Source organism: Schistocerca americana, chromosome 2 (genome assembly GCF_021461395.2).
Source record: "Schistocerca americana isolate TAMUIC-IGC-003095 chromosome 2, iqSchAmer2.1, whole genome shotgun sequence".
Lineage (NCBI taxonomy): Eukaryota > Metazoa > Arthropoda > Insecta > Orthoptera > Acrididae > Schistocerca > Schistocerca americana.
Window position 1 is genome coordinate 626,704,454 of NC_060120.1, and position 27,025 is coordinate 626,731,478.

Here is a 27,025-nt window from a genome sequence, read left to right on the forward strand (position 1 = left end):
CCTCTTAGCAACAGTTAAGTCTGAACTAATAACGAGCATCAAAACAGACAGGGATTAGCCAACACAGGGCCGTAGTGAGACTGAATATTGTAACTCCCAAATCCTCCAAAAATAAATGAAAAATATACCTAAAAAAAAAAGATGAAAATTTATTTGATGCCTCCCTGAGAGATTACCTCCACTCCTTCCAAGTTAGCAATGTACTGGAAAGAGTAGGCCAGGTGTGGCTTGAATTCAAAGAAATAGTATCAACAGCAGTTGAGATAGTTATACCATATAAATTAATGAACCACAGACCTTATCCTTCTTGGTGCACAAAACGAGTCAGAAAACTGTTGCAGAAACAACGAAAAAAGCATGCCAAATTGAAATGAACACAAAACCTCCAAGATTGGCGATCTTTTACAGAAGCTCAAAATGTAGCATGGACTTCAATGCAAGATGCTTATAATAGTTTCCACAATGAAACTTTGTCTCGAAACCTGACAGAAAATCCAGAGAGATTCTGATTGTATGTAAAGTATGCTACAGCAAGACGCAGTTAATGTCCTCTCTGTGCAGCAGTGTGCCGCTAAAACAGAGTTACTAAACACAGCATTCTGATATTCCTTCACCAAAGAAGTAGTAAATGTTCCAGAATTTGAATCAAGAACAGTTGCCAATATGAGCAAATTGGAAGTAGATACCCTCAGAGCAGTGAAGAGGTTTAAATTGCTTAATAGAAGCAAGACTTCTGGTCCAGACTGTATACCAGTTAGGTTCATTTCAGAGTATGCTAATGCAATAGCTCCATACTTAAAAATCATATGCAACTGCTCGCTCGACAAAAGATCCATAACCAAAGACTGGAAAGTTTCACAGGTCACTCCTATAGTCAAGAAAGTCAGTAGGAGTAATCCACTAAATTATAGACCTGTATCATTAGCTATTATTTTGGAGCATACATTGGGTCGAACATTATAAATTACCATGAAGAGAACAGAGTCAACACTGATTTAGAAAACATCATTCTTGTGAAACAGAAGTAGTTCATTGCTCACATGAAGTGTTGAGTGCAATTGACAAGGGGTTTCAAATTGATTCTGTATTTCTAGATTTCTTGAAGGTTTAAGACACTGTACCTTACAAGCTGTGTGCCTACAGAATATCGTCTCAGTTATGTGACAGGACTCATGATTTCCTCTCCAAGAGGTCACAGTTCATAGTAACTGACAGAAAGTCATAGAGTCTCTGGCATTACCCAAGGTAGTGTTACAGGCCCTCTGCTGTTCCTTATCTATGTAATCGATTTAGGAGGCAATCTGAGTAGCTGTCTTAGGTTGCTTGCAGATGATGCTGTCATTTATTGTCTAGTGAAGTTATCAGAGGATCAAAACAAATTAAAAAAACAGATTTATAAAAGGTATCTGTATGGTGCAAAGTTGTCGGTTGTCCCTAAATAATGAAAAGTGTGAAGTCACCTACATGAGTGCTAGAAGGAATCTGTTAAACTTCAGATGCGCTATAAATCAGGCAAATCTAAAGGCCATAAATTCAACTAAATACCTAAGAATAGAATTATGAGCAGCTTAAATTGGAAAGAACACATACGAAATGTGGGGAAGGCAATACAAAGACTGCGTTTTACTGGTAGAACACTTAGAAGATTCAACAGATATACTTATGAGATTGTCCATCCTGTTTTGAACTACTGCTGCGTGGTGTGGGATCCTTACCATATAGGATTAATGGAGTACATCGAGAAAGTTCAGAGAAGAGCAGAACAGTTTGTGTTTTCGAGAAATAGGGGGGAGAGTGTCTCTGACATGATACTGGATTTGGGGTAGAATCATTAAAACAAAGGCGTTTTTCATTGTGGTGGGATCTTCTTGTGAAATTTCAATCACCATCTTTCTCCTCTGAATGAGAAAATGTTTTGTTGACACCAACCTACATAGGGAGAAACATTCATCACAATAAAATAAGAGACATCAGAGCTTGCGAAGAAAGATATAGGTGTTCATTTTTTCGGTGTACTGTTTGAGATTGCAGGAACGGAGAATTATTGTGAAGGTGGTTCGATGAACCCCCTGCCAGGCATTTAAATGTGATTTTGCAGGATATCCATGTAGACGTGGATGTAGATAAAAAGAGCTGAGTTACAATGTATTATTTTCTACAACCATTTTCATATATCCTGTCAAAAGATAATACTAAAGAGTCCTACATTCATGATATGAGAGAAGGGGAGCAGATGCAGGTGCTGCTTAAGGTCCTGATGGAGGTGGTTTACCTTAGCCTTCCTGCAACCTGTCATGAAGCTTTAAGTATGTATCCATGTCATGTAGATTACTGTGATGAGTGTACAGTGTAAGGTTGGGTTTGTGTTATGGATGAAAGGGGAGAGTGAACCCCAGGGCCTGAACGTAGCCTACTTCTTGTGAATAGCACCAAGGAGGCTGCTAAGATTAATGTCTCCATCCAACAGACATATCGCCATCAACAATGTCACAAGCCCTGACGCAAAGACTGATGATAAGGAACTTTACCCCACAACTTCGCCTCCCCTTGCCACTGATAGTGAAAATTTCATCCACTACCGGAATGCAAATCGGCTTCCCTCAGAGTCAAGAATAATCACACACGTGTGTTAGTAACCTCAGCTACAGAGGCGAGCTGTCAAAAGGTGTTTTGTATAAAATGCCGCGAGGAATATGTTGTTGAGGTGGTGACATTAGCTGCCACTGGAAGTGTGGTAATAGTATTTATGTGTAAAATATGAGAAAGACAACAATTTACATACAGGGGACTGGTGTGTGGCACACAGAAACACATAATAGAAAACATTTAATACTGTCTTTTGAGCCCTTTCTGTTTTTCTAGGAGAGTACACAGATTCTCACACAACTGCACAGACACTCAAGTGCACACTCTGAAGGTAGCAGCAAGACTTGCTGCAACTGCAATCATGTACATTTGGTTGTCTGTGTTGTTGTGTGTACTTTCACTCGGAATAGAACAATAGCTTTAAAGCTAGTGTTCCGTTTTTCTATTATGTCTTTCTGTGCACCACAAACCAGCCCTCTCTAGCTAAGTGGTTGTCTTTCCCTTATTTTATGTATTTTCCATCCATTATTGTTACGTATTAGTACCATTTATACTCCGTTCATCATAGGGATAAACCTCTTGTAAATATTACATTATGTATTCTTTCATGTTTGCTGGAACCATATTGGATTTTGTTTCAGGTGGAGTGGAAGCCAAGCTGTCTAGAGTACAATCAAGTACGATAATGAGGATACATTTTATGCTTTCGTTATGCATACATAGATTCAGCGATACTACTGGATAACTGCTTTATTAGCGCATTTAACTTGGAGAGCACTGGCCAGCCACCTGGCCCAACTAGCCTGTAGTGGTGTAAACAGTTGTAGGAAGGATGTAAAAAGAGACGAGCAGAGAACAATATAGTCTTGAATGTCATTTAATTTTTGAACACAAGAAAATAATGGTAAAACTCAGGTGAAATGCTTCTTAGGTGATCTGACGGAGAACATAACATGCCTTCGAACTTAGCTAACATAGTACTGTAATTAAAACCAAGAGTGATGAAAATTCCTGACTTAATTTTTCTGGATCAGCAATGTGCAGCTTAAAAGTGTTCTGCTGGGATTTCACCATGTAGTTAAATATTGAGCCCACTGAAGGTATTAGTCAGTCATCTGGTAATCTCTGAACTCCTTTCATATCGGACTTCAAGGAATACGGTATATTTCAGTACTGCTGTGTTGCTAGCAAGGCAATCGGCAACAGAATCCCAAGCCACCAAAAAGTCCACATTTCCTCCTCCTCTTTTATGATGTACTGTTCTGTATTTCAACCATGTGACGTGTAACAAAGCTTCATGCATTAGTTCCAGTATGTTTGGCAGATTAAATGTCTTGTTATGTCTCGTGAAAAATCCCTTAACTTGGCTACAGATCAATTCAATTGGATTCAGGTTGCAGTGTTAAGGTGACAACTTTAAAAATTCAGCATTTGTATAGTGGGCTCGATGCCATGAAAGTTAGTGTGTCTATGATGGTTAACACTGTGGCTTGTGTGGGACCACATCTGTCATAAACAACAATGGGCATATTCAAACAAAGAGTATTTGATTCTTCATTTTTCTCCAAAATATTTAATTGTGTAATATTTTCTTAACTTCAAAATCTTTAACAATCGTTAATAGAATCTTGACAATTAAGAATGTGTATTTGCAGTGAAAACCAGAATTTTGCATGTGATATGTAATTAGAAACTAGAAGACATGTGTTTTTCTAAAAAAATAAATAAAAAAAGTAAATGATTTAGATGTTCAAGTTGGCCAAAAAAATTTTGCATATCAACAGGTCTTGAACCGTCGCCCAACACCCCATTCGCTTATCAATCTACGATGCTATTGATTATGCCACAAGCATAGTTGAAATATATATACCCCCGCCGGCGAGACATTGCACTTGACAGTTCGCTTTTTGTCTAGTTAGGTTGGCTATACTGTAATAGCGATGTTGCAACAGCAGCCACTATACACACAGCAGACGATACAGTTTTCCGTCCCGTCTCGTAAATGCAAGCGTTTGAGCAATTACAGTGTACATAAAAACTCGTTTTTGGTTGTACTACAATGACAGGAAGTAAACAACCGTATAGTAACGCATGTGAAAGCATAACAATGCGCACCCTTTCGATAACGGAGCAAAGAAATACAAAAAACAAGCATCTGACGACTGGTACTTTAAAATCAATAATGTACATAGTTTACAAAATAAATAATAACCGAGATTGTAATAAATAACCAATATTAGTTATTTTTCACTCACCAATTTACAACGATAATGGCGCAATTCCATCCAGCTCGCCATCATCACTGTTGTCCGATTCATCGCCAAAACCGTCTTCATCATCGTCATCAGCAAGACAAATCATTAATTGTTCATGGCCAGTGATAATGCCTTCTACTGCCTGTGCTGCTCGTATAAGCTTCTCGACGTGCTCTACTTTTTTTCTCCATGAGGCGGCATCCACGGTCACAAGAGCTTCACGCAACAGCTTTTCCACCTCTGTTATTGTAAAGGACTTGTTGTTGTTCCTTACATACATTTTTACATCACTCCATATTAACTCAATAGGGTTGATATGGCAGTGATATGGTGGCAGTCTTATTACAGTATGACCCTGCTCCTTGGCAATTTCGTCTATTTCATATGTAGGTGTCGTAGACTTATTTTTTTATAACAAGAGAATATAACAGAATCTTTGTCATACTCATATCCGCTGCAATATTTCGAGCCTGTAACCACTGCACCATAACTTCTTTCCGATCATTTGTGGTTGGGGCTTTGTTCTGTATCACCGAATGATATGGAGCATGGTCCATTACAATTGTTGTAGGGACAGGAAATTGTTTTAAAAGGTTCCTGAACCACTCAACAAATCGTGTGTGATCCATATCTTCATGGTAATCACCAGTCTTTTTTGATCTAAAAACTAAAAGTGCGTCAGGGACAAAACCACTGGAGGAGCCTGCATGGACCACAATTAATCTAGCTCCTCTTCCCGTCGGCTGATGGCCGCTACTGCTGGGTGTGTTATCCGTCCAACATTTACTGACAGCTTCCCCGGCATTAACCCACGCTTTGTCAAGCCAAATTATGGAATGAATGTCTCTGTCCACAATTTTGTGCAAGAAAATGCTACGAGCGGTAACAATATGTGCCCTCTCTAACAGTACTTTGCGTCCGTCTAGCGTTTTGTAACGGAAACCCATATTTTTTAGCACAATTTTTAATGATGTTTTACCACCCCTGAAGAGTTCACTTTCTTTTAAAGAGATTAATAACTTAGCTACAGTCGGGTACTCTTTTCTGCTGTAGTAAGCATAAACATGCCTACGAATTGCATCAGTCTGGAAAGAATCTAAATCTGTGATAGGACTAGGCCGCTTTTTCTTCTTTCCCGGGGTTGATAAAAATGTATTATTTGATCCAGACAGCTCGTAATCATTACGGCTCACTTCAGGATCTTCCAAGTTTTGTAGTAATACTCCCTTACTTACTACGGTTCTTGCACTAATACCAAGAGTTTTCGACGTACGTTCCACCACTTTATCGGCAGGAATTGATGGCTGTCCGTGAATGCTTACGTAGTTTTTCTCCCGCTCGTAAAACTCACGAGTTCTGCATAGTAACTCCAGTGCCTGGCTGTTTAGCGGCACCCCTCGACGCAAAGGATTGTCACTAGGTGAACGAAGTCTTTTCGGTGGCATTTTTCAAGTATGTAAACTCACAACGTAACAAAAGTCACAACGATATAGCACACAGTACAACGAAAACACGCGGTAAACAACATACAATTCACGTTGTATACACATTCACTAAACAAAGCCGGCAACGCGGGAGCTTTGACTGTCACAGCACGTGAGTAACAGCAGTGCTCACTGCGCTGTGATTGGCTGGCGCCCCATGCTGAACGCCTAGCGCCTATCGTTCTTCACTTGTTACTCTGTTACACTGCCAACTTCATACGCAAACGTCAAGTGCAATGTTTCAGCGGCCCGGGTATAAATATATTTTATGATATTGTGTTCTTAAAAAAAAACATGAAAGCTTATTTTTCTCATTAATCTTGTGAAAAACATTAAGAATAACTTGTTTCTAGCTTACAGTTATACTGACTGTACACAATTTTTGAAATAAAAATTATGTAGCTAAACTATGATTAAGAAAAACTTTGATGGTTGTTAATACATCAGATTGTCAAAGTATCATGTACTAATAAGATATCTAACACATAAGTTGGACCTACTTCCAAGAGTGGAATAACACCGGTGTTCCCGAGCCGAGGCTGCTGACCAATAATTGCATTTGTGTTTCTTTACATCAGGTTTAATCTTATGATGAATGAAGTATAGTTATACACGTTAAGTAACAAATCCATTACTAAGAGCTTACATGTTAACATAATGCTTTCATTACCATTTCTCCTTTTATTAAGTTGTCTGGAGAGAAGAGACCAATTTTAACACTATTTAAGAAATTTAAACCGTTTTAGGGTATTTAATTAAATTAATGCTCTATGGATTGTTTCAGAACTTGAAGAACCAGATCTGGAACAAATAGAAAGTGAAGATCAAGATCAGGGTGGCTCAGATGTGATGGAAGAAGTTGATCATGGTAAGCATTGGAAATAAAATATTTTGGTTTGGTTATGAAGAAATACAGTTACATTTCATGACTGCTCTTAGCAAATAAGCCCAATTTCTAATTTGTGACTTGTGTTATCAGACAGAACAATCATCTGACCAGAACATAGTTCTTACCTAATTTTTGATAATCCCTTCTTAAAAAACTGTGGTCAGTCAAGTCTGATATTATTTCTCATCCTTTCCAAATTTGGTTATATCCATGCTATATTTTGCCAAAATGGTTGTATCTTCTGGGAGAATTTCTGTTGCCTTTGATACTTTTCTGTCATATGGAACTGTGTTTTGATGTACACCAGATTTCCAATTATCTAGGTGCAGATAATCAGACTTGAGAATTGAGTCTAACTAAAGAGTGGTCACTCTGCAAGCCACCATGAGGTGCATGGCAGAGGACTTACACTGATTGGTAATTTTTGAAAACATCAAAAATGAAGTCTGAAATGTTCTGTTATAATTATAATGAATATTTACATAAGGAATACGAGTTTCTGGTTCTCAGGACATCATCTAAGGCTCTCTAATAATGGACGGTTAGGAAAGAATTAGAATTTACACATGTGCAGGGCATATGATCTGTTAACATTCAGACAGTTCCTATGTCTCAGTTACCATAGTTCAGCAACACAAAGAAAGAAGGAAAGAGTCTCACAATAATTGTTTCCATGAAGCTCAATATCATCATGAAGATTCATTTTATACTGTAGAAACTGACTACTATGGCACTGAAGCAAGCTGTCCATGTACAAAATTACTGCAGAGTATAATTAAACACTGACATGTATTAAAATTGGTCAACAGGTGTACATGGCAGTTTGAGCCAGTGTGTTTGTGCATATATGAATTTATGATATTCATAACTGGTGATAATTAGCAACCAAGTTATGACTCGATTCTCTCATTGACTTTCTCATAAAGGCATTACTATATAGAATGTTTAACAATCACTTCATATCCCATCACATGGTATGTTGATAACACAGAGGGGTCAATTGTCTCTAAAGATGCAATTCCACTGAGGCAACATATGGTATATGGTTATCACGCATGCTGCATGGAGCAGATGGAATAGGACAACATGAAGCAATATGCCGTATGCGGCTCTGTAGTGTGCCACATATGGCAAATTGTTGCCATCCCATGTACCAACTGTCAACAAGAAATGTTGTATTACAACCTGTCCATCACTCAGTGAATCCTTGTTGCAAGCGAAGTGGAGTAGATAAATGAGAAAATGACTTCAATTTTTTATCATAATTCACATGAATTGTGGAACACTAAATGATGTGATACAAAGAATTATAGATTATGAAACAATAAGTTGGGGCAGCTTTCCAAGATATGTGACTGTAGTATCCTGGAAGCAAGAATTTATAAACTGTGTTCCATCATGAAACTAAAAAAACTTCACAGTGAAAGAAAAGTGTCACATCATCATGGAGATCGCAAACCATAGCTCTGCATAACTGTGGGATAATTCTTGAAATCTTGGTTCACATATTTGGAATACTTACAAGAATGAAGTATAAGTGTCACATGTTGTTATTATCTCATTTAACTTATTAGGTTTCTAACATACACAGTTTGAAGGAGTGACATTGTCATAACAAGTGCCATCTGCTGGCAGACACTACAGTGCTTGTTTTTTAAGTGTATATATAACCTTGAATAATGTTATTCTTACACTTTATATATACTCCCACATGCTCATCAGGAAGAATGCAATCTTATACCAAAATCAGTACTCTTAGAATAAAGGAAAAATAATAGAAAGTGGTATTAGAAAATTACCGACATATCCCTTTTTTGATTTAAATAACACTCATTTTATCATAAATATCATGTAACGAAAAAAAATGGTATATTTTCATGCAAAATATTTTTTTTTAATCATTCCAACATGTTCATACACGTTCCTATTAGTTGTATAAACATTCGTAATTAAACAATACATATCAAAATAGACAATATACTGGAAACTGATGCCCTCTTTAGTGCCGTGGCTTGTGACATGGGAAGAGTCATTTCCACATTTTTTACTTGATAAAAAAACTTCTCTTTTTTTACAGACAGTTATGTTCATACTTCTTTACTCGTAATCGCGGTGCCAGACTTCCAGATTTGTTGTCTTGCTCTCCACCAGTCACTTTATTAATGACGCATTTCCTTAGAATATTATCAAAGTACTCACGGAACTCCAAAGAGAGTGCGCCAGTATTGCTTGTAATGTCCTGTAGTTTCTCAGGTTTCAGAGGAATGACATCTGTGTATGTTCTTGGCACTCTATGAAAATAAGGACTATCCTGGTCTTAACCAGAGGAAATTCATGTTTCACCATTCCACTGCTATTGCATGAAACAGACATACATTTTGACTAAACAGTGTACTCAAATATTTTTTATTGTGTAACGCCCATTTTTCTCCTTCCACAGTTACATATTTCTTAAAAATTGATCTATATATTTATGATAGTCAAGAAATGGGTCGTGTGTGTACAGGTCAACATGCACGAGTTTCATTTGCTTTCTGCAGTACTGGGAACAATTGATGGGGAGTATGCAGTGTATCCTTTGTCCTTTTTCGTAATACCAGACTTGCAAAATCCGTATCATAAGCATTGTAGGAAAACCCACGGTCTGGACACATGGAAAACATTGGAAAATCTACCACTATGAACTGAAGTCTTCCAAAATTGAACCATTGTGGGATTCCTGTTCTGTTCTGTTCAGGCTTTTGAAAATACGTACAAAGTTTTCACACTAGAGGCTCAATATTTCAGTAGGAAACCTGGAGAGAAACCACTGCAGTAGGACCCCCCCCCCCCCCTCCCCCCAATTTATTTATTTTTTTTCATTTTTTTATTTTTTTTTATTTTTATTTTTCAGTTATTTCATTGTACATGTAGATGAAAGCTTGTCATCAGAAAATATACAAATACCAAATGTAAATACCCATTTCTGCTGCAAATAAAAATACCAGTTACCGGTATGTGTGGAATAGGCACGTTGTGCATGAAATCAAATGTGATCATTCCTGCCTCTCTGCCTCTTCAATTTGTACAAGTTTTTTGCAATGTTTCATGTAATTATAGAACTGACATGCCTGAAGCATATGGAGTTTCAACTCATTTTCCACTGCCGTCTTGATAGCAGCGTTATTTTCTCTTTCAATTTCACATTTAAGCCTCTCGCATTCACTTCAGACATCCAGTTGAGGACAAATAAAAATAATGATATTTTTTTTAACAATCCTGGATCAGTTGTATTTCCTTGAGAACTGTAAATTATGTAAACTCTGGAACCACATTTTCCAAGAAAGTAATCGTACATGGTCTTCACAGATAAAGTATTTGAGATGCATCTCTTCTTCCTACCACAATGTCCATAATGTGTTACCCTTACTGGAAAAGACTTTATGAATTGTGCTCTCATGACATTAGCATTTTCTGGAACTGAATAATGGTTTTTGTTTCTACCATGACCATCATGTGGCAAAGTCACTCTTTCACAAAGTAGATGGCACGGTCTCTCCACTCGGCATTTTGTTATGGTATGGAGTGCAATAAAAGCTTTCTCTCAGTGTTTTGTTATGCTATGGAGTGCAGTAAAAGCTTTCTTGCATACCATAACTTCCTTGAAGCTAACTTTAACATGCAGATTTAACAAATAGGTAATTGATTTGTATTACCATAATACTGGAAGTATTTTCACAATACAGTAACCCTATAAAATAGATTCATTTACCATTGACCTTATGGTGTTGGGCTGGTGCAACATGAATGAACTAATGGGTATTAATAAATTTTTTTGACATGAGCTGAACATATGTTTTATTGGAATGTTAGTGACATATATAAAGTGAAATCTTGAAATAATCTAACAAGTGCAGAAATGTAAGGTCTTGGGCCGTAACTCACATATTTATGATATTTTGTTTCAATTATTTTTCAAAAATTGACTCAATGATTTGCATAGTTGGGAATGAAAGAGTTAATAAAGTAACATTGTTGTCATGCCAGTTACCTAATAATAATAGTTTGCTGTCCTTCCATGATTGGTAATGGAATGTGGGCATGGTTGCTTTGGTTTCTGTGTAAAGGGAAGAATGTGGCCACTGATGTACCCATCCTGTTCATCTTTGTTGGGCACATTGTTGAATTCTGTCAAAAATAGTTCCTTCAGCAGCTGAGAAAAATTCTGTCAAAAATAGTTCCTCTCAGCAGCTGAGAACTTCTCAAAAGTATTTGTGTTTTCATCTGTAAACAGATATTAGCATATGATTAACCTGTATGCTTCAGCGAATAACACACTTTTACCAGTTTCCTGCATTAAAACTTAAAAATAAATTGAAAATTTGTGTAGATGAAAGGAATTTAGAATCATCTTTTGTTATAATATTTGTAAGTACAAACATTGTATGACTGTTTACCTGAAATCTGTATCTGTTTTCCCTTTAGGAACAATGTTTCCTTTCCAGTTGGTGTGTTCCAAACCCGTTAGCTTCCTTTGTATAACCACATTTCACTTCCAGAATTTAGTGCATTGTTCTTCCGTCTAAATTTACTTCATCGATTTCTTAGCCACTGGTGCCCCCAATACTTATCTTCTCACATTAAACACCTATCATCATTCCACAACCGCAATACCAGATTGGATACGTCTAGCATCTTGGCTGTACCTTTACATAACACAAAATCTTTCTCTGTGTCATTCTCCATCTCAGCCATATGACTATGGAACGCGCTCCCCTGTGATCTGCATCTTATCCAGAACCACTCAACATTCAAGAGGGAACTCAAAACTTACATATTAGGGACGGTATAGCCACCATTGTTGTGCCCCTCTCATCTCTTTCTTTCTCCTCTCCATCACAGCTTTGAATTTTACCATTCTATTTCTCTTCCTCTAACCTATCTACCTCTTCTATGTCTCTTTCACCCCATTCTATCGTCTTATGTCTCTGCTCGATGAGAATAACTCACAAGCTGCAAGAACATAACGAGGAAATTCCCAACTAACAGTAGGACTGACATTCACAAAAGAAAAGTATGTTTACTTTCATATACATAGTCATTACTACTACTACTACTACTACTATTATTATTATTATTATTATCATTATTATTCTTGATTGTTGTAATTATTTTTTTTATTGTTATAATTATCATTATACTACTGTTATAATCTCTATTTTTTTTCTTGAACATCAATACTGTATAGTACGTTATATGTCCTTAATGTTCTGTAGAAACTGTAACTCGTTCAATCTGAGTATGCCTGGTTAGGTGTAAGAGAGGGCCTGAAGGCCCTAATCTTGCCAGGTAAAATAAATGCATAAATAAATAAATAAAATAAATTTATGTAAATTGTCTCTGCACTCATCTGATGATTCCATCACCAAAGCCATTTTGAAATCCCACCACAGTGCTGCCATCACACCAGGTTCTTTCATGTCCATTATAATTATCCGGGCTGTTATGCCGTGGTCGGTTGATGAATTCTGAGGTGATTCCCAACGTTTCGTCTCCGACTGCGGGAGACATCTTCAAGGGGGTCCGTAGCTTGATGGAAGGTCCAACACACACACTGGCTCGTCAGTAGCGAGCCAGTGTGTGTGTTGGACCTTCCATCAAGCTACGGACCCCCTTGAAGATGTCTCCCGCAGTCGGAGACGAAACGTTGGGAATCACCTCAGAATTCATCAACCGACCACGGCATAACAGCCCGGATAATTATAATGGACATGATATTTCCGGCCGTGAAAGTTTACATTTTAGTATCAGGTTCTTTCGTGCAATATAGGGGCTGGTCTCTGTGACAAGTCCTCTTTCTGCATGAAATGAAATTTTATCACTGGTTTAGACAGGGAAAAAAAATCACTGAACACATCTCATTTTAGAACCAACAGATTAAGATTCTTGTGAAAACAACAACTACAGTGTTAGCTCATACACTCCAAAAATATGATATCCCGTTTTTGATCTCGGTGCCTCAGTTTCTTCTTAATTTTGGGTAGGAACTAGAAGAAGGGTGTAATTTTCATATCAGGGGAACAGCTTTAACCTTATAACGTCTTATCACAAAAACTACTGAACTCACCGAAGAACTTTGTCACCCTTTTGATTATTGAATTACTTCTCTCAGAAAGGGATCTTTCCAAAGTCGTGCATTGCATTTGCTGTTTATAGGGTTCAGAAAACTGCATTCATTTGATAGTATTTTGATAGTATTTCGCTCATAACAAGTATGAAGTTGAAAGTAATATAACTCCACCTAAAATCGCATAAAAATTCACTTGTAGTTCACCCTGTAGCACCTCTAAGTAGGTAAAAAAATTCATTTCTTAACTTTTGATTACTTACTCAGTGATATAAAATGTCTGACAGACAGCAAAGTAAAATTTGAAAACAAACTGAAAAAGTTTCTTCTTGACAGCTCCTTATAATCAGTACAAGAAATTTTATTATTGTAATGTGTAAAAGGTGGTTACTAACTCACATCTGTATATTAAATAAATAAATAAATAAATAAATAAAAATAAACTTACAAATGTCAGCATGTAGCCACATTTACAAATTAATTTGTGATGTGAATGAAAAATGACTCATCCCACATCATTACTATTTATCATGCAAAATAATCCATGGAACATGAAACTAACCAACAAACAAACAAATAATTAGGGCCAGAGTTAAGATTTTCCTGGAAAGAGACATAATGTAATGTTCACATGTGGAAAAATACCTACTTGACAAGTAGCAGGCACAACGGTTTACACAGCGGCAGTGACAGTACAGTTCAGCTGATGGTGTCAGTCTCTCATTGGTGTATTGGTGGTGGGAGTACCCTCCTAGCTGTCAAATGCCACCTTATTTTAAGTGTGCTTTAAATATCTCTGTCACTAACAATCTGATATCGACCAGTATTACCCCATGATAGTTGGTGTCTGATTCTCTTACCATTGGCTTAATATCCACTAAGTACCGAAAATTTTCTCAACTAATTTGTGTGAATTTTTTTTAACAATGTTCCAGTGTAAACATGCCCCACTCTCTCTCATTTTCCTATAACATTCATTGTAAAATTATTGACCTCCATTACAACTGAGATGATATGATGATAGTCTTTCTGATTATAGTTGTGAAGCTTGTTGGCTAGTAAACATTGACTACAATGAGTAATATTCCTTCCACTATGAAATTGTTTCACTCAATTCACTTCAATCATTATTTATTAACTCCAAATAATTTTCCATCACTTAAGCATTTCAAATTACATATTTTGTAATACCATGTGACACTAAATCAATATGTTCACAGTCATTGTGTGTGGCTTACCATGGACACCAACTACGCAATGCTTGGCATCAGCAATTATATTTGGACATGTAAGGATAGTTCTCCCTTACATATCCCCAACAAAATTAAAACTTTTAATCCTTGATTTAGCGGTGACATGAAATCTGAAAAAAGAAAAAGAAGAAGAAGAAGAAGGAGGAGAAGGAGAAGGAGAAGAAGAAGAAGAAGCTAAAAATGAAGATAGTAATTATGTTAATTGGTCAATGACTAGTAATTAACTACACATAATGTCATTAATTAGTGCAGCAGGTGATAAGTAATTACTATGGATGAGTGTCATGATAGTACCTACGAAAATGTTGAGCGTCACCATAGTGTGTATGGTTAACTGTCTATTGCATGGCAACAAACCATAGGTTTACTTATAATGTTAAGGGAACCACTCATACCTGTGTGATGATGTCATCTGGTAACACACATGGTCTGGCTTCATCTAGCTAGACTTGTGTTTGGCATCTTTACATTGCCAGAACAGTTTAAAATCCATAAGCTTTGTTGAAGGTCAATTGTACACAAACACAGGTGAAAGCAATGGAAAGAGTGAATTATTTCTGTCCCTTAGATCACATCTAGTTAGATTTTGAAGGTTTGAAAACTGATAGCACGAATTGTATTTCCAGGTCTCTAAAAATATTGAACAAATCAAAATTTCTAAGTTCAACATGTTACATAGGTTTTTTTATCTTTCCCCCAGATTTTTTTTTTTTTTCAGTGAAATTGGTTTGCTAAAAAAAAGTCATGCAATAGTAGGTTGAATAATTATATACCTATTGCATAGGTGTGCCATATACTATCATTAATTATCACTTTAGTTATCACTAGATAATGTATAAGAATAATTAATCATAATACTGAGGTAAAATAATAAATTATCTTCCAAAAGTAACAATAATTACTATAGAAATGGCATTAGTGTAACTGTCAATGTACGTGATTATCTGTATACGCTCCATCATAATTTTACACTGAGCTTAAGAATGCACCTGAGCGCATCAGCAAAATGAAACAAGTCACACAAAAATAGCAAAAAGTATGCACAAAATCCATGTTAGCAGTTAAATACTCGTCTCAGACAAAAATAGTGAAACAGGGCAAATAAACTGTACAGGTGCAGCCTAACGTACTATAGTTTCATGTAAATAACAATGAACTGTCCCTATGTTAGACTAACTTATTACAAGAGCAAAGTTCTCAATGTATACCAATATGAAACTAAATCTGATACGAGAAAGACAATCATTTGTACAAGTGAGGCTGTGTATGTATAAAGCAACTCTGGTGTCTTCAAGTCTACATCTAAACAGATGACTGGGACTAATGTAATGTTTACATTGTAACATTGGTATTTGTGTGTTGGACAAGGGTCATCAGCTTAAAATAGTAAAACCTTAGATTGCATGCTAAATAAGCAAATTGCTTTGTAATTATAGAAGTAAAGGCAGTGAATTTGTTGTATGGGTAAGAAATGCACTACATCAAATAGGTTCCGCCGCTCCCCAGGGGGCTCACGGTTCTTTTGTGAGTTTGTGCGTGGCGCACATGGGGCCTCGAGCTATTGCAGCCAAATCTTCCTTCCTCTGCTGCATTTCCTTCATCCTGCCCTCCCTCCCTATCCTTGCTCCTTCCCCATTGCCCCCTCCCTCCCCTCTCTGTGTGGATTTTTTTCGACCTGGCTAGCCACCTGCTTTTCATGTACTGATTGCAATTTTGTTCATTTTGCATGTTCTTTCATCCTTTTTAGACATTTAGGTCCCTGCTTGAGGTTTGACCTCCACTTCAAAATTTCCTGTCTAGTGTGAGCCATTTGGGGAAGAACTTCCTCCCTAGCATCTTCAGTGTGGATTCCTCTCCCCCTTTCCTTGTCCTCTCCCTTCTCTGCTGTAGCCCCCTTCCACCCTGCTAGGTCACCAGCACATATAGCCACCTTTGTGGTGGGGCTGTTAAGTACCCATATGACTGAGCCCCTGACAACACAGGAATCACACTAACGATACCTGAACTGTTCCCTCCCCATGCGTCCCAGGATTGGTTGCTTATCTTCTTGGAGCATTGGAACTCCCAGCAACGGCTGCTGTGCTAGATGGCCTTTGCTGTGGCTGGGTGGCACCCATGGGGAGAGCCCCTGGTCAGAGTGGGTGGTATCAGGGCACATGAAAAGCCTCAAGCTGCAAAAAATCTGGCCATTCTCAAACGGCCGTCTCTTCAAACAGTGAAGTATCATTGAATGCTGCTTTGTATGACCTGTCTAGTGAGAGCCATTTGGGGAAGAACTTCCTCCCTAGCTACGCCATGGGAGGAGGGCCAGGCTTGCAGTCTTGGAATGAAACACTTTCCCCGTTCCCTCGTCTAGGCTAGGATGGATGGGGACACATTCTCCTACCACCACTCGGCCACGAGATGCGCCATCTGTGCATCCCAACGTCGCCCACTCTCTTTCGGTTCCAGATCTTGCAGAAGCCTGTATTCCCTGTGTGTGCCCCCCTCCTCCACCTCTGTAAGAGGAGAAGGAGAAGAAGAAGAAGAAGAAGAAGAAGAAGAAGAAACAAAAATCCCAAGACAAGGCCTCTCCAGTGCCCCCGGAGGTGCCCCCCCCCCCCCCCCTCCTCCTCCATATAATCTGAGTCTGACATCTTATTTATGGATGTCATCCCATCCTTGTCAGTGACTACTACTGACAGAGTGACAAGACCTCCTCTCGGCTTCTTTATGTCTAACCTGGACTCTCGCCACATAATTATCCAGTGGAATTGCAACGGGTATTATTGTCACCTACTGGAAATGCAGCATCTTGTCTCTCCTCCTATTCTGTTTTGTTCTACAAAAAAAGCATTTCCGTGGTGACCACTCTCCAAGATTTCGTGGTTATCGGCCGTTTTGTCAGAACCGTGCTCTCCTCCTATTCTGTTTTGTTCTACAAAAAAAGAATTTCCGTGGTGACCACTCTCCAAGATTTCGTGGTTATCGGCCATTTTGTCAGAACCGTGCCAGCCGCTGGGTAGCATATGTGGGGGGGTCTGCACTTTGGCTCATTCCGATGTCCATAGTGACTGGATCCCCTGTGTACCAACATGGAATCAATAGTGGTTCGGTTGCAAACGACTCTGGCAATCACCATTCACAATGTCTACCTCCCTCCAGGTAGGCCACTTCCTTAAATTACACTGTCTGCATTAATCCAGAAACTCCTGTCTCGTTTCTCCTCCTTGGGGACTTCAGTGTCCACCACCCTCTGTGGGGGGAGTGCCGTTCAACGGGTAGGGGTCTCGTAGTTGACCAACTTATCACGGACCTCGATTTGTGTCTCAATGATGGTTCCGCTACCCACTTCAGTGCCGCTCATGGCACCGTCTCTGCTCTCAATCTCATGATCCCCCCCCTTCCGCCCTCGTGGTTCCCTACACTGGTCATTTCATGATGATCTTTGTGACAGTGACCGCTTTCCAGTGATTCTATCATTCCCCTGCTGCCACCAGGCAGACAGGCCCCCATGTCTGGCATTCCACAGGGCCAGTTGTGCACTTCAACACCTACTTCTCTTACTCCATTGATTTAGTTGTGCAAGGCATCTCTACCACTATTCTTCATGCTGTCCCTCTATGCAGTACCGTGGTGGACCAAGGATATTGCAGTCACAGTCCAGGACCACCAATGGGCGCTGCAGCAATTTAAGCGACACCCTTCACAGACCAGCCTCCTCACTTTTAAGCATCTCCATGCTGAGACTCATTACCTTAGTAAGCAGAGTAAAAAGGAATTCTAGGAGCACTGTGTTTCTTCCCTGGGGATGTATGCCTCTTCATTGCAGATATGGTCCAAGCTCCATAGCCTTCTGGGCCGCCAGTGACAGCCAACTGTCTAGTGTTGTAACCTCCAATGTGCTCTGTGCACTAATCCATTGGTCCTTGCAGAACACCTTGCGACACATTTTGCAATAGCATCGGCTTCCTCTTCCTATGCTACTACCTTTCTCCAGCAGAAACAACAGAGTTGAACAGATCCCCCAGTTTTCTCCCGCACCACACTGATCCCTATAATGAACCATTCGCTGAATGGGAATTCTTGCAGGCTCTTACCTATTCATGAGACATGGTCCCAGGCCCAGATTCTATCCACAACCAGATGATCCAACACTTGGACGTTCCCCCAGAGGCAACATCTCCTCAGGGTCTTCAACTGCATTTGGCTCACAGGTGCTTCTCTGTCACAATGGCAAGGCGGTATAGCTGTCTCTGTCCTCAAGCCCAGGAAGACCCCAACATCTCTCGACAGTTACCACCAAATTAGGCTGATGAATGTACTTTGTAAACTGCTTGAGAGAATGGTCAATTTCAGATTATGTTGGGTCCTAGAATCTTGGGGCCTTTTGTCCCCATGTCACTGTAGCTTCCATTTGTTTCCTTCTAAACCCCCCCCCCCCCCCCCCATCTTGGATGGTGCCTAGACCATGCATTAGGACTGATCTATTCCAGGGTCCTAAGATCTCTGTTGCTCCTATGGTTTTCCCGCATCTTGTATATGCCATCGTTGCAGAGTTCCAGGGTGGCACCATTTTTTACACTGATGGTTCTAAGCCAGTCGATAACGTGGGATACACTTTCACTTCTACTGGCTTAGAACACCATTTATTGCCAGGTTCGTGTAGTGTGTCCACACTGTTAACCAATGTCACTCTCGTCACCCTTTGGTCTCTACTATCCATGACCTTCTCTCTGCCCTTGGGCATGCCTCCTGTTCAGTTGTTTTTCTCTAGGTCCCAAGTCATGTGGGCATCCCAGGGAATGAACTGGCTGACCGTTTGGCTAGAGAAGCAGATACTTAACCCCCCCCCCCCCCCCCCCCCCCCCATTTACTTTCATGATTCCAGCTGTAGATAGGCGGATCCCTCTTTGCCCAAAAATGGAATGCACTACTGCTGATAGTAATAAACTCTGCACAATCAAGGAGTCTACTGCAATTTCGTGCTCTTCCTTCCACTTCTATCGAAAGGAGGTCCACTGTTTTATGCTGTCTATGTATTGGTTACACCAGGCCCACCCATTGTTTCCTCCTACATAGCAACCCACCCTCACAATGTGGTTGTGGAACCAGACTGACGGTATTCTATTTATTGGTGGAATGTCCACTTCTTTCAGCCCTTTGTGCTAAGTATAGTCTTCCCGATTCCTTAAATTTAATGTTAGCAGATGATTTGTGGATGGTTGTACTGGTCCTCAGTTTCCTTCGTGAAAGTGGTTTTTTATTTCCAGATTTAAGGTTTCTACTTTAGTCTTGCAGCAGGGGCAGATTGGTTGTGGTTGGGACTTCTTTTTCCAGTCTTCTCAGTCTGTGACCCCATGACTGCCCCCTTTTTTCCAGTTTTTAGATTTGGTCTCACCTTTTATTCCTTTTACTGTGTGCATTTAATCTTCATTACTTAATAATTTGATTCCCCTGACAGGATCCATCCACCTTTAGCAGACCCTCTTACTTCTTGACTAATTTCAGAATCGTGGGACTCATGACCTTGCAGTTTGGTCCCATAACCCCTCTGTCAATCAATCAAATAGGTAGGTCTCAACATGAGTTGTAGATAATTATGGTACTCTACAACTGCAAAGAAAACTTTCACTGGCAAATATTTGTCATTACCCAAAAAGTTATGTTACTGTCACATGTAGTCAAATAATCATCTAAATTGTTTTTACATAGACTGAAGTGGCGAGTGGAAATTTTATACTAAGGCTGGGAATTGTACCTGGGTCACCTGCTTGCTAGGCAGGTGTACTAGCCACTAAGCCAACTTGGCACAGCAGTTCGCACAACTGTACGGATTACCCTGGCACACCTGGTAGGTACAAATTTTCACTGCCACCCCACTCTAATTTAAGGAGAGAGGTGTGCCAAGGTAATTTGTGCTGTTGTGCAAACTGCTCTGCCAATGTGGCTTAGTGGCTAGTGCACCTGCATAGGAAGTAGGAGACAACCTGAGTTCGATTCCTGGCCTTGGTACAAATCTTCACTCGCCGCTTCAGTCTGAATGCATAAAATCATATCTGTATAAAACCAGTAAAATCTCTGAAATTATGTCTTTTAATTTATTTAAAAATTATGTTAAAAGAAATTAACTAGCTTGGCACACAGTTTGCAAGCTACTTACACGGTAACAGTTTTGTACATAATTTTTACTTACCTTGGAATGGTCTGTTTGCGTATATGTAAAAAATAAATAAATAAATAAATAAATTTAAATACATCATGATATACTGGTGATAATCTCACTGCACTGAATACAGTATAATCCTGCTGATACGTTCACACATTCATTTTTTGAAGTCCCTAAAAAAATGAATAGCGGGGTTTCACTGTAATTGAAAACATGTCAGTAATTACTATGCTGTTATGCCCTGCCTGTATCATTGAACTGTACATCACACACAGTTCACTGAAACACTGGACTGTGACATTTTTAATGCTAGGTACTATAGAATATGTAAAAATTGTCATGAACTTATCACTGGCTGCTCTGCTCTTAGTACACTACCTATATGTTGAGCTTTAATCCACATACAGTTACACAGTTCTTTGAAGCAACGGGCTGTGACATTTATGCTGTTATGGACTAAAACAGTGTTGTTATGGATCTTGTGGTTGCTGGACAGGTTGGGTACTGTGGAAGCATCGTAACAGCTGATACGTGTACACCACACTGTGTTGGAACATACAACAGTTGTGCATGTGATGATGTCAGCTTCCTGTGGCTCTGTGCGCTGTCCCATTGCAATCCATTGGTTGTCTTTCCAACGTGAAAATGCAAAGATACTGCAGTAACACTGCACACGTGACCTAATGTCCTTGGCTGCCTTGAAAACAACACATGCTATGCCGACTGCCGTAGTTGTTCTACCGTGGTTTCCGGAAAAATACTTTGTCGGAAAGTATCATCATGACACTCGAATACATATTTATCACTTACTCACTGCACCTAATGACCACTGTCTCTTATAAATGGTTGCAGCGACTATCTACTTTGTCTGTTAATTCAAGCTCACAGTAGTACATCAGTTTTGTATCCTGTAGGCTACAACACATTAATCTGCCAAAAGATATCCATGACCTCTAATTAAATATAATTTGCGGTGCCTTTTCCATGATAATACACTTACCTATTCCTAAACTTTGCTCCAAGTCATCTTCTCAAATGTATTTTTGAATAAAAGCTGTCCAGCTACTGCACAGGAAAAAAAACATAATTCTGATTTCATACATTTCAGTTACATCTTCTCACAATGAAACTGACATATTAAATTTTCATAATTTCTGATCAGAGTCATAAATTTCACATGTGTTGCATCAACATTATGTCGTGCTACCATGGGGTTTGTTATAATTGTTTTTGAATTGTTTGTAGAATTCATTGAAGTACATCTTTCACCAGTTCAGTGTCATTTGATGAAAAAAACTGATTGCCTGTCCCACACATACGTAGTTTCACAAGATTCAAACACCGTCTGCCAAACTCGCGTGACATTTGTGGCAGTTTCCAGAAAGTTTTCATTACATTTTGTCGAAAAGTGGTCTGCTTTCGACAACTCTGATACCCTCTCAGTATTAATCTGTATAACTTAACATGTCGATTACTGTACATTTATTGCATGGAATTATTATATTGTCATCAATTACATTTGTTGTATCAACATTTCCTACATGTGGCAGAGTAGTTAGTTCACTTCGTTTGATAAGCTGCGTCTTCAAATCCTGAATTTCTGAGTCATTCATGTTTTTGAGTAGTTGTGTTATTAAACTCCATTTGAGTGTTACCAAGTGCATCACGTAATTTGTTATAACTGTCCTTCAGTTATGTTCTACATTAACTGGACTGTCCAATTGTCCTATTTCATTAACACTACAGTTTTGTCCCGTATCAGCTGTTGTAATAATGTTTACAATAGTCACTGTTCATTATAACTGGTGCCTGTACATAATTTAAAAGTTGCTTCAAAATTTATGAACTGTTAACATAGTTCAGTTTCTCTCCTATTCACTCCTACACAACTTTGTATCCGGTTCTACATGAACAGCCGCTGTTGCAAATATAAAAGGCTGTCAAATGAAAATGAGACAGATGGAGAAAGTAAGTAAACTGTGTGTTATTTCAAAAGTAATAACCATAACTGTTAATACATTTATCCCACTGTGAAACAAGACCATCAGTGCTTTGGAGGAATAACGTTTGCAGTTGTCTATGGAACTTTTGATTGTACCCAGGTATGCACCTCCTTTGCATGTAGATTATTTAGGATTGTATGGATGATGTATGAGGGCTTCCCAGCTAAACTTCTGTAGCATAGTCAAAACAACTTTGGTAACAAGTGGGCGAGCATTATCCTGCAACAGAATGATGTCATTCATCGACATATCTTGATGTTGACTTGATTTTTGCAGAATATCCATGTACCGCTGTGCATTAATTGTGGTGCCGTGTCCCAGAAAGTCATAGAACAATAGGCCCTTGCAGTCAAAGGGAAAGGTCATCATGACCTTCCTGGAGCTGCAGAAGTTTTGCTGGGAAGCCATTGCATATTCTCCATACAATTCCAAAGATGGGAGTGCATTTGGGAAATGGTTAGCGTTTTCAGGTTGGGAAATCAGAAATCATTAACTGTTGGCCTGAATACAGTGTGTGCTGTAACAAAACTGCCAGAACTCTGCTTTAAATGCAAAATTGAGTGCACTTGGTTAAAAGTTACTTATCACATAAAGGAGGCGTTCATAGGATGACAGACGCATTGAAAGAAGACTGCTCAATGTTATCAGCTATTGCACTATGTCCTTCGTCAGATGTAAACAGCATACATTGCCACATGCATAACTCTCACACATGTGCCCACTGTCATTTCCAACATTAAAGCCTAACTGCAAGTGTGGTGAGCTGGGATGTGCCTTGAGGCTGTACCATGGGTTTGTTTGTGGATGATGCCTCCAGTATAAAAGACAGTAGCCATTTCTCTCCTCAGTTTCCATTGCTTCATCACCCAGCACTCTGCTCGTCACAGTGAATGCCACTTACACTAACATGCCCAGTGTCCATGACCTTTCTGCCATTGAAAACTACCTTTCCCTACACTCGACAGACCTACAATTTCTTCCCTGGTCATCATGACCAAGTATATCCTCATCCACAATTACTTCTCCTTTGAAGGCCTCTCCTGCAAAGAAATATGTAGTACAGCAGTGGGCACCATCATGCGCCATCCTATTCATGAGCCAGCTAGAGGAATCCTACCTAACCACCAAGAATCTCAAACCCTTCAACCGGTTCAGGTTCATTGTGATCAAGGGTAAGGACACAATATTCACATTCTTCCAGAACCTAGACACCTTCTCTCCTACTCACTTCACCCTTTCGCTTCAGTACAAGCCACCATCCTCGATGTCTAGCTCCACTTCACAGGTTGCCATACCAGTAGCTCCGTCCACGTTAAACCTACCAACCTACACTTCAACAGCTCACACCCATTCCATACCAAGAAGTCCTGTCCATACAGCCTAGCTATCCATGATCGTTGCATCTGTAGTGACAAGCAAATCCTCCCAATAACGCCAAGTGTCTCACTGAGGTCTTATCAGGCCTGAAATCACCTTTTTTACTTTTTCCGGAAAATCTCATGTGCCTTGCTTCCCCAGTCACCTACTATCCCCCACATGCTCTCTGATCAGTCACAAACAAGCATCCACCCACACCCTCCCCTCCCTCCCTCCGACTTGGGGCAACTGAATCACATTCTCTGCCAGGATTTTGACAATTTCTCATCATGCCTTGAAATGAGAAATATCCTCCCCAGTACCCTCCCACACTGATTTTGTGGTATTCCATCACCCATCAAGCTACATGATATCCTCTGTCCATTCATGTTCCACCTCTGCACCCAATCCCTTGCCTCAGGACTCATTTCCCTGTAACAGACCGAGATCCAAGACGTGTCCCATGCATCCTCCCACCACTACCTACTCCAGTCCTGTCACAGGCATTTCCTACTCCACAAATGGCAAGGCCACTGTGAAAGCAGCTGTGGGGTCTGTGAACCTAGCTGCAACCACTGTGCAGCATTCTCTTAGGTATGGCCACCAATAAACAGTCTGTCCACATGAATGGCCACTGCCAGACTGTGGTAGAGACCACTGGACCCTCCGGTTGCTGAGCATGCTGCCCAACATGATTTGCTGGGCTTTGTTGACTGCTTCGTGGCCTGTGCCATCTGGATTTTCCCAACAACCCCAGCTTCTATGAATTGCGTAGGCTGTAAATCTCCTTGCAACATTTCCTATGTTCCTGTAGCAGCCATGGCCTGTATCCACCTGCCTAACCCCTTCCCTGCTTCCACTTCAGCCTCTCCTTGTATTCCTAATGAACCTGTATATATTTTCCCCTTCTTTCTGTTTCTCTTCTTTCCCCATTTGCTCCCACAGAACTGCCTTCTGATGTTGCACTTAGAGCCCATCTTGACCCTGCCATGCCCCTGCACACTCCCACAGGGGTCTTCACCCACTCCTTCCCTGCTATTCCTCCCCATCTCATGTTTCTTCTGTCATCCCCGCTACCCACCCACCCCAGCTCAGATTGCTGCTCACCACAGTTGCAATCAAGCCATAGCACCCACAGTAACACCCCCCCCCCCCCTCTCTCTCTCTCTCTCTCTCTCTCTCTCTCTCTCTCTCTCTCTCTCTGTGTGTGTGTGTGTGTGTGTGTGTGTGTGTGTGTGTGTGTGTGTGTGTGTGTGTGTGTGTGCGTGCGCACTCTGCGTCTGACAAAGGACTTCATCAGATAGCTGATAATATATACAGAGTGATTCAAAAGTAACGGTATGTTCTTTGTGAGTGTAATGTATGCATCAAAATAAGAGTAAAATGTTAAATCAAGTTCCGTCCGAAACTGCTTTATTTCCAAGTTATGATGCATAATGTAGTTTGTGGCAGGCATTACATCTTGGGCCCGTGCAGGCTTTTGGCGTGTTTTCTACACTTGCATATCGACTGATGTTTTGTCAATGATGGTCCTGCATATTTCAATTGGGAGGCAAGAGAGTATCTCAAAGCTGTGTATTTTGATAAGTCAATAAGTGGACGCATCATGTAAGAACAGTTGCTTGGCCTCCCAGATCTCTGGAGCTTAACCCGTGGACTTCTACCTTTTGTGCCATCTCAAAGAGCTTGTGTATGATGTTGCAACTGACAATGTAGCACAACCACAGTAACAAATTGAAAATAGCTGTGTAACTGTGAGGAATGAGATGAACAGAGTACGCTATGTTCAGGGAGGGGTAAGACGTCAAGCACACCTCTGTCTCCATCTACATGGACATAATCTTTAGTAGACATAATCTTTAGCAAGTCCTTGGTTAAACGCGCAGTTTGTAGTTGAGTTGAATTTTATATCCCTTTGGGTCACTGCTTTCTGAGAATAATTAATTTTGTGTTGCACTTGTGATCCCTACTGTACTGCATAACTCTGAAATAAGGCAATTTCAGACAAAATTTTATTTAACCTTTTACCCATATTTTGATACATACATAAACCCATGAAGTGTGTACAGTTACTTTTGCATCACCTTGCGTATACAGGGTGTACATAAAGTCGAGGAGCACTTTCAGTTATTTATTGCACAAGAACTAAACACTGTACAGATGTCATACATATTGCATTTTGAAGAGAAACTTTTTTTTTTACAAACTTTCGATATGCGAACCATTAATGACCCAACAGACATCAATATCGTAAGCGAATTCTTGCCTTATCCGTCCCAGCATGGCATCATCGACTGTGGCAGTCGCTTCCTGTATTCTCTCCCAGAGCTCTGCTATGCTACATCCTGTGGTAGAGACAGTACATACACTAGATCTTTAATATGTCACCACAGAAAAAAATCACACAGAGTGAGTGAGATCAGGTGATCAGGGAGGCCATCACATGAAACAGCTGTCCTATTCTGTAGCACATCATTGAGCTTCTGCACTAGCTCCAATTTGAATGGTTTCAAGGACAGCTTCTGTCACTGGGCGTTCCACACTGTCACTTGAGCCATTTCGAGTTCACAGGATGCACGACACACTGATTTCTTTGCACTCCTTATGAATGTCTCTCATACGTGCTCCACATTCACTTCACTCACACTGGGATGTCCGCTTCTCTTTGCTGGTCACGAGCAACCCATTGTAACAAATTTGTTGTGCCAGTGGTAAATGGCCTTCCTTGTTGGTAGCTTCTTATCGTACTTGGTTCTAAACATCCGTTGAACAGCTGTATCACATTTGTTTTTGTCGAACTCAAACACACAGAAAGCTCGCTCCACACCTGAACTCGCCATGTTTGCGACTTGTGCTGACTATCAGCAAATTACCAAACTATGCCGTGGTGGTATACATGAGAGAGGAAAAAAAAGAAAGAAAAAAAAAAAAACTTTCAGGGTTTC

General features: G+C 39.8%; 1 protein-coding gene across 3 annotated transcripts in view; it reads left to right on the forward strand.

Annotated features, from left to right (window-relative positions):
• LOC124596478 (nucleoprotein TPR) overlaps nucleotides 1–27,025 on the forward strand; it is a 278,178-nt gene that overhangs the window by 243,683 nt on the left and 7,470 nt on the right. For all 3 annotated transcript variants that reach the window (XM_047135622.1, XM_047135620.1, XM_047135621.1), the window contains one exon: nucleotides 7,110–7,193. In XM_047135622.1, the coding sequence (XP_046991578.1) occupies nucleotides 7,110–7,193 (84 nt within the window). The remainder of the gene's footprint in view (nucleotides 1–7,109; nucleotides 7,194–27,025) is intronic.